Source organism: Pseudopodoces humilis, chromosome 12 (genome assembly GCF_049639895.1).
Source record: "Pseudopodoces humilis isolate 2021_Gansu_Grassland_sample_001 chromosome 12, ASM4963989v1, whole genome shotgun sequence".
Taxonomy (NCBI): domain Eukaryota; kingdom Metazoa; phylum Chordata; class Aves; order Passeriformes; family Paridae; genus Pseudopodoces; species Pseudopodoces humilis.
This window is the reverse complement of record NC_142211.1, coordinates 20,507,329-20,516,108: the sequence shown is the minus strand read 5'-3', so window position 1 is coordinate 20,516,108 and position 8,780 is coordinate 20,507,329. Positions and strand designations below refer to the sequence as shown.

Below are 8,780 nucleotides of genomic sequence, written 5' to 3'. Positions count from 1 at the left end.
AGCAGTGCGGCACGTGGCTCGGAAGCCGCCATGCAGGTGGCTCGGGAGTTGTGGTTTCTCGGCTGTGCCGCAGGGTTATTTTTTTTGGGCGGGGCGCTTTCATGGCGCTGCGAGTGAGATCGTGGGTTTCTCAGGTGGCCACGTCTGCTCGACTCAGCAAGGGGGGTGCACCAGCACCGCTCCTACTCAGCTCAAACCACGTGTTTTTTGGCGGCTCAGTTCGGCATGGATGGGGGGAGCAGCGCTGCTCCTGCACGGCTGCCGGCTGAGTTTAAAGAAACCACAGTTCTCTGCAAAGCAGTTTCGTCTCTTACCCCAGTTTATGGGGGGAAGAGGAACTGAGAGAAGCCTTCCAAGGCTGGCTGTGTTGTTTTAGCTGTGAAGGAAGGTAGACTGCAGTGTACAAGTAGCTTTTAACATCAAAATGGGATTACAGCTATCTGTACACCAAAGGAGCTTATTTTCCCAAGTTCAGGAAATTTTAGGTGGTGGGAATGTTAAGATTTCTAGAACTCGGTTGAAACAGTTCATCTGTTGGCTATCTCAGCACTTTCTCCAGCTCACCTGATGTGCGGAATAAAGGGACTCTATAACTAGCAGAGTAGTTATAAGAGCAGGTATGAATTTATTCAGCGCTGAGGTGCATGGGGATATCTCCTCCAAAAGTATGCACCCCTTTTTGATTGGGTTTTCCCTTTTTATCCTTTACAGACTAGGTTTACACGATACGCCTAATACATATTAATTTCCTAACCCCGCCTGTCTTCATATTATAATTAGCTCCATGCCCCTTTCAGTCCTTTGGCCGCCTTTTGGGACTTCAAATCCGTTTCTTCCGGCTTAGGGTCCGAGGAATCTCCTTTATCCTGTGGTGCCTTTGTCTTTGCATCTTGTTTGTGTATTCCAGCTCCTTATCTCATCTTGGAGTCTGACTCTTTTTCCTGTTCTTGTGGATTAGGGTGTCAGGGTATGGTTTTTGTCAGACACCCCTTTTAGTCAAGCATTTCTTTCTAATTCTTAATTTCTCTGTTTCAGTCCCCCCTTTTCTAGAAAATCAGTCAATTCTTTTACTTAGCAATACTAATGCCTTTTATTTTTCAGTCTACTTTTACAGCTTGCTCTCTTCGGTATGTATCCCTCATTGCATTACCATATGCTGCTGCTAGGGAAGTCAGTACTGCCATACGTTTTAACATCCTCCAGTTCCAAACAAGCATTGCAATCGATAGCACCAGACTTATACCTACTAATGCCAGTATTATAATGATAGGGTGGCAAAGTGTGTTCAAAATTCCAGTTGCAGTTGGTGACCATCCAAAGAGTGCATCCCACCAATGATGATTTGTGTCTTGGTTTACTCTTTGTAGTACTTTGCTTATTTCCTTTGTATCATGATAGACAGTAATCAGAGTCTTTTGCCCGTTTTCCTGGATCTCTTTCAGGATTTTTGCCAAATCTTGGTGGTTCATTAGCTGTCTTACTAATGTCAGGTTCATTCCAATGGGTGTAGGTGATAATTTATGGTATATTGTATAGTTAGATCTTATCAACTGGTGGGATGTAACTGGTGCTGAATATAAAAAATCACACCCTACAATTTTAACAAAATTACAAATACAAAAGTTAGAATGATTCTTAATAGGCAAATTTACATTATCATCTATTTCTACAGAAACACATACAGTTCTTAGACATACACAGCCTAGGCCAATATATACAAGCACACTCTTCTGACTAGTATCAGGATGAATCTCAAAGTGGCAGATGCTTTGCTCAGTGTCTAAACATGTGTCTTGTGCATCAATCGTGTTAGCCTCACAGATAAACCCTTGTTGTTCCCGGGTAACACAAGATTCTAAATTCACAGTTTGCCACCCCCCATTCATCAACCGGGCCCATGCTCTATGCTCCGAGGGGTAGAGAACTGCCCCTTCACGATTTAGTCCTAATGCAATAATAGGGTGGATATTGTAAATTGTGGCATTGCGTATAGTCAGCACAAAGGCAGTAGCTATTTTGGTGGTAGGGTCATAAGTAAAATTTACCAGAGTCCACCAAGACTGAAGTTTTCTTTCTAAATTGTTTGCATTGTCCCAGACAATTTTCCTAATTTCAATTGGAAAAGCACCTTTACTTCCTTCCCTTATTACTGAAGCGACTACTGATTGCATCCATAATTGTGCCTGTATGCAGCTAAGGGCTAATGACACATTATTTTGGGCAATATTTAGTGCTTTTATTATTAGCTTGTGGTCTTGGTCCCCAGCCTCTTTCCACCTTGGTAATATTTTAGAAACTTCCCATTGGTTAGTTCCTAGTGCTAATAAAGAGGATTGTAGGGGCTGTTTTAGTTTCATCAAATCACTTGTTGCAGCAGCTAATTTATTCATTAATATTTCTGAATCAATTCCATTTAATACTCCTAACCCTGTTCCTAATATTCCAGTTAAGTCTCTTCTCATTCTGCCCCTGAAGTGTATCTGCTTTTGTAACCATGTTGCCCAGCCCTCAGATGATGTCTTTAGGAAAGAGGAGCAGGCTGGCTGAATCTCAGAGATGTTAGTTTGCATTAGTAATTCAATACGCTTGAGAGACCACTCTGGATTAAATAACAGTTGTTGTTGTCCTGTATTCCTTATTACATATGGACCAACTTCATAAATTTTAGGTTCAATCTTAGGTTTAACTTTAGGTGGTGTGGTCTGAGCTTGGGTTACAGTTGATTTGGTCGTTGCAATAGGCACGGCTTTCATTCTAAATTTGAATGTTAGCCCTTTATCACCACGACCCCAGAGGCAGACCACATCCACTGTTTGTACTAATGTAAAATTATACCAACAATCCAGTTTACTTAAAAGGTCACAAACTTCCCAGTGCTTGCCCGTAGGAGAAGCTGAAACACTAATTTGAACTGCCTTTTCATAGTTAGTCCCATTAATAATTCGGCATCCTACCTTGATTACTTCTCCGATAGTCCCTTGAAGGGTCCATAACCTTTGTTTTTGCCATTCTTGCTTTTTATATATCTGGTTTTCATGCATGACTACAGTTGATAGGTTTAAATCTCTTATATCAGAGTGTTTTCCCACGAATCCAGTGGATTGAATGAAAGCTTAGGACCAAGGCCATTCAGCATTTTTCTGGCTAGAGGTGCTTTCCAATTCTTGAATTACACTTGGGGTTGTGAGAAATGAACTTGTAAAAATTCGTAGAAATCTAAATAAATGTATATAACAATAATGATATAAAATATAAAGTACAGTATGGCCCACAAGCCCTTCCCAGATCTAGTCGCGAATTCCCACTCAAAGGATAACGATCCTAGCCGGCGCCCATCAACGAAAAGAATAGACAGGACAAGGATCATCAGGCTGACAGGGACAGGCTCGGCGCCCATCAACGGAAAAGAATAGACAGGACATGAATCATCAAGCTAACAGGGAAAGGCTCCGACGAGATACTCATCACCGGACCTGAACACCCCGCCTTGCAGGCCACCGTTGGGGGAAGCCATCAGGTAGACAAAAGGAAAAAGTCCAGCCGAGATATCCATCAGCTCCAACCCGGATCCAACCATCCCATCCAGATGGCCTGAACCACAATGAAATCAAGAAACACCCAGAACTTCTTTACATATGAGGAGACTCTGTCCGGACGTCCATTTGACTCTATTCTCCAACGCCAGGAAATCAATTCATACAACAATCAAAGACCGTTGGTGAATGGTGCCTGCCTGGAATTTGGCCTCAAGGCTAAAAATCCCTATAAAAACCCCGGACAGTCTACCCTCCTTCGTGGATTTGGGAACACCTATACCTTTGGGTATAGACCCCTGTCCACCCAGCGCTGCGCTGTTTGTTTTATTGTGGTTTTTCCTCATTGTTTATTTTTTTATAGAAATTGTTTTATAATAAATTGTTTTTTATTTAACCCAAATCTGCCTTTGCATTTATAACAGGGTTACAAGTAAAACAAACAGACTGACTTTATTGACTAGGTTTTTGCAAGCTAAATCATGGAATGCTCCCAACTGCAGTGTACTCATTTTGCTCTAGTAAGTTTTAGTTTCAGTTCATTGTCACCCAGTGTTACTTTCCAAGGGGCTTCTGGAGCCTTCTTCATTTGAGAATGGTGAATCCAGGCGCTCTGTTCCTTGATCTTAACTGCAGTGAAGGTGGTGAGGATCACCTGGAACGGTCCTTCCCACTATGGTTCTAAAGTTTTTTCTGTAAGAGACTTAACATACACATAATCTCCAGGCTGTATGTCATGCACTGGCCCATCCAGCCCTCTGCTCCGGGTTCCAGCCACATGTTTCTCAATTGCTTTGAGCTGTTTGCCTAGGGCTATCATATAAGCAGTCAGCCTCTCCTCCCCCACTTGAGTAGACAATCCCTTTTGCACACCATATGGTCTCCCATAAAGCATTTCAAAGGGACTTAGTTTTTCTTTGGCTCTGGGCTTGGTTCAGATCTGCATCAATGCCAGTGGGAGAGATTGGGGCCAAGGTAAATTAGCTTCTTGTCCCAGCCTCACAATTTGCTGTTTAATTAAATGATTCATTTTTTCTACTTGGCCACTTGACTGGGGGCGATAAGGGGTATGGAGTTCCCAATCTATCCCCAGATGTCGACTGATATGTTGTACTATTTTTGAGATAAAATGTGGCCCCCTATCTGAAGATATTGTGGCTGGAACCCTGAAGCGTGGTATTACCTCTTGTAGCAATACCTTGGTTACCTCCCGGGCTTTGGCAGTCCTGGTGGGAAAAGCCTCTGGCCACCCTGAAAAGGTATCTGTTAAAACTAACAAATATCAATACCCCCCTTTTCTTGGGAGTTCTGAGAAGTCAATTTGCCATTGTTGTCCAGGCCCATGGCCTTTTCCAATTTGACCGAGTTTTGGTTTGGGAGTATTCTTAGGTTTAGTCTGGAGGCAAATGTCACACTGCCGAATTACCTGAATGACAGTAGAGTATAAATTTCTGGCAGTAATCTTTTCAATTAGATAGCTATACAGGGTATCTATTCCTTAGTGTGTTTTCTGGTGCTCTTCTCTTACTAGTGACCATAACAAATGAGAAGGGATGACTCTTGTCCCTTCTGCAGTAATAGCCCATCCCTCTTGGTTATATTTTTCCCCTTGATCTTGAATTAGTTTTCTATCCTTTCAAGTATATACTGGCTTACCTTCAAGGGAGACCTGTCCATCAAGAATTAAGGCTCCCTCAATTGCTGTCTCACCTTTTGCTGCTTCTTTTGCCTCTCTGTCTGCCAGCTCATTCCCTTCCTCCAATTCTGAGCTCACCTTCTGGTGTGCCTTAATGTGCATAATTGCTACCTGCTCAGGTAGCTGGACTGCTTCCAGTAGCCGCAATATCTCCTGCGCGTGTTTGATGTTTTTCCCTTGTGAGTTTAACAGTCCTCTTTCTTTCCAGATGGCTCCATGTGCATGTACAACTATGGATGCTAAATCTGAACCACAGTGCCTGTACAAATTACAGGCCGCATAGCTTTCTCAAGTCCAGCCTGGGAAGTTTTAAGGAGGAATCAAAACAATCCTCAGGGACACAAAACAGCCTTGCAGGTGTTGTTTTCTATTCCTTGTTTTCCTTGCAGGAAAAAGTCAGGGGGTGGTGAACCCCACTGACCAATGATGGTGATGTAGTGATTTACTAACCAATAAGAGTTTCCTTTCTGTACTTTCCACGAACTAATCTATATAACAAACCTAAAGCAATAAACTAGGAGATTTCTCCTGTTCTGACTCCCTTGAGAGTCTGTGTCGTTCTTTCCCGCCGTTCCCAATTAGAACGACATACAACCCCAAATGCATATCTTGAGTCTGTATAAATGTTTATTTTCCTTCCCTTTGCAATCTCCAGGGCACGGGTTAGAGCGATGATCTCTGCCTTTTGTGCAGAGGTATCTGTTGGCAAGGGTCCAGATTCTATTACCTCTTTGCAGGTGGTAACTGCATACCTGGCGTGTCGCTTTCCACTGATGATGTAGCTACTCCCATCAGTGAACCAGGTTTCTGCATCATCCAAAGGAGTGTCTTTCAGGTCTGGGCTGCTGGACTAGGAAGCTTCAATAGTCTCCAGGCAGTCGTGGTGCACCAGCTCCCCTTGATTCCCACTGAGAAAAGAAGCTGGGTTGATAATGTTAGTTACAGCTATCTCTACATCATCTTGTTCTACCATGATGGCTTGGTATTTCAGGAACCTTTGTGGGGAAAGCCAGTGCCCACCCTTTACTTCTAGGACTGCAGACACTGTGTGAGACACCAATACAGTCATTTCCTGGCCCAGGGTGAATTTGCGTTCTGCCTGAATATTCAGCACCACTGCAGCAACAGCTCTAAGGCATCCTGGCCATCCCTTGGCTGTTGCATCTAGTTGTTTGGAGAAGTAAGCAACTGCTCTTTGGTACGGACCCAAGTCCTGGGCCAGTATTCCCAGGGCAATTCCCTGCTTCTCATGGGAAAAAAGGAAGAACGGTTTACTTACATCCGGGAGTCCAAGCACTGGAGCGGACATTAGGGCATTCTTCAGCTGGTGGAAGGCTTGTGTGGCCTCTTTTGTCCACTGGAGGTCTCTGTTCCCGCTCATAATGAGCGCATACAGAGGTTTCACAAGCAACCCGTAGCTGTGTATCCATAGTCTGCACCATCCTGTCATTCCTAAGAATGTTCTCAACTCCTTTACTGTTTGAGGTTTTGGGGTTTGGCATATCGCTTCTTTGCGATCTTGCCCTAGAGTTTGCTGTCCAGCACTGATCTCATAACCCAGATAAATTACCTTTGGCTTCACTACCTGGGCCTTTTTCTTTGATACCCTGTATCCCTGAAGTCCCAGAAAGTTTAGCAGGCTTACAGTCCAGGCTATGCATGCCTCTTTTGTCCAGGTGGCTATGAGGATGTCATCCACGTACTGCAATATCTTTCCTTCTTCTGGGGGAGCCTCCCAGGATTCCAGATCCTTGGCAAGTTGCTCTCCAAACAAAGTAGGAGAGTTTTTAAATCCTTGAGGCAACACAGTCCAGGTGAGCTGGGATTTGCGCCCACTTTTGTGGTTTTCCCATTCAAATGCAAAAATTTTCTGGCTGTCCTCATGGATAGGGAGGCAAAAGAAGGCATCTTTCAAGTCTAAAACAGTAAACCAAGTCAGCTCAGGTGTCAGGCACGTTAGCAGAGTGTATGGATTTGCAACTACAGGATAGAGATCCTCAGTTATTTTGTTAACAGCCCTTAGATCTTGTACTATCCAGTATGACCCATCAGGTTTTCGGACTGGCAAAATGGGAGTATTGAACTCAGATGGGCACTCTTAACAAGCCTAACTGCAAAAAGTTTTCAATTATGGGACTAATTCCTTCCCTATCTTCTCTTTTCAGGGGATACTGTTTAAATCTAACTGTTTGTCTTCCTTCCTTGAGTTTGATTAATATTGGAAATGCATTTTTCGCTCTCCCTGGTACATTGGAGGCCCACACTCCAGGAAATACTTGATTTATTATTTCTTCACTAATTTCCCCCTCTGTGTGGACGGCTGTCAACATTAAACTCAATGCCTCTATGTACTGTTCATCATTTACCTCCAGAATAACCTCTCCATTTTTAAATTTAATAGTTACTTCTAATTGTTCCAACAAGTCTCTACCCAACAGATGTCTCGGGGATCTGGGCAGATATAGGAATTTATGAATACCCCATTGCTTTCCAAGCTTATACTTTAATGGCTTGCAAAAATATGCTTTTTCAGGTTGACCAGTTGCTCCTATTACTGTAACATAATCCTTCCCCACAGGTGCTAAAGTCTTATTCAAGGCTGAATGTGTTGCCCCCGTGTCAACCAGAAATTCTAACTCTTTCCCTTTTTCCCCCAGTTTCAATTTTATAACCAGTGGATCTTCTGGGGTGAGATCTACCGGTCCTCTTCAATCTTCATATGCAATCATTTTCCCTTTTTCCTGGTCTCCCTTTTCCTGGAAGCCACCCCATCTCCGCTCTGGGCACTGATTTTTCCAGTGACCATATTTCTTACAGATGGCACACTGGTCTCTGCCCAGTCGGGACGAGCCTTGTCTATATGATCCCTGTCCACGTTTTCCTCTCTCTCCCTCACTTACAACAGCTACAAACTTCCTCATTCCTTGTTTATATCCTTCTTCCCGGTTACTAAAAACTCTCCACGCCTCATCTAACAAAGTCTCTAAGTTCCTCCCATCTGCCCCCCGAAGCTTTTGAAGTTTACGCCTTATGTCACCCGTAGACTGCCCCAGGAATAAATTAACTAACTGCTGTATCCCTACTTCAGACCCAGGGTCCAGTGATGTGTGACGGCGCATGGCATCTCTTAATTTTTCGAGGAATTCGGATGGCGACTCAGAGGGCCCCTGCTTGATTGCATATAAGGCTGACCAATTTATAGTTTTGGGGATGGCTCTTTCCATCCCCTTTGCGATCCACTCCTGGTAGCTTTCTAGTTTTTTTAATTCTGCTAATCTGTTTGGAACCCACTGTGGGTCTTGGAGTGGGAAATAATCTTTCACATCCAGTTGTTGGGTTTTATAATAATCTTCTGCCAGATCCCCTGCCATTTTTATAATTAATTGTTTTTCTGTCTCGGTCAGTGCATCCAATAATAATTGCATATCACTCCAGTCTGGATTGTGTTGTTTTATTATATATCGCAGACGTTTAGCTGTGTTAACTGGATCATTGTGGTAATTTTTAGCAATCTTTTCCAATGCCTCCAAATCGATTGTGGAGAAGGGAAC

The 8,780-nt window shown here is 43.4% G+C and overlaps 1 protein-coding gene across 1 annotated transcript; it reads right to left on the bottom strand.

Moving 5' to 3' along the window:
- Positions 1-1,097: 1,097 nt before the first annotated feature.
- Positions 1,098-2,753, bottom strand: LOC148183484 (uncharacterized). The gene has a single exon (XM_088061495.1). It carries the CDS (start codon positions 2,751-2,753, stop codon positions 1,098-1,100), a length of 1,656 nt encoding a protein of 551 aa, XP_087917621.1.
- Between the last annotated feature and the right edge of the window lie 6,027 nt (positions 2,754-8,780).

Coding starts and splice junctions, on each gene's coding strand:
- LOC148183484 (XM_088061495.1), bottom strand. CDS start 2,753: ATGAAAGCCGTGCCTATTGCAACGACCAAATCAACTGTAACCCAAGCT.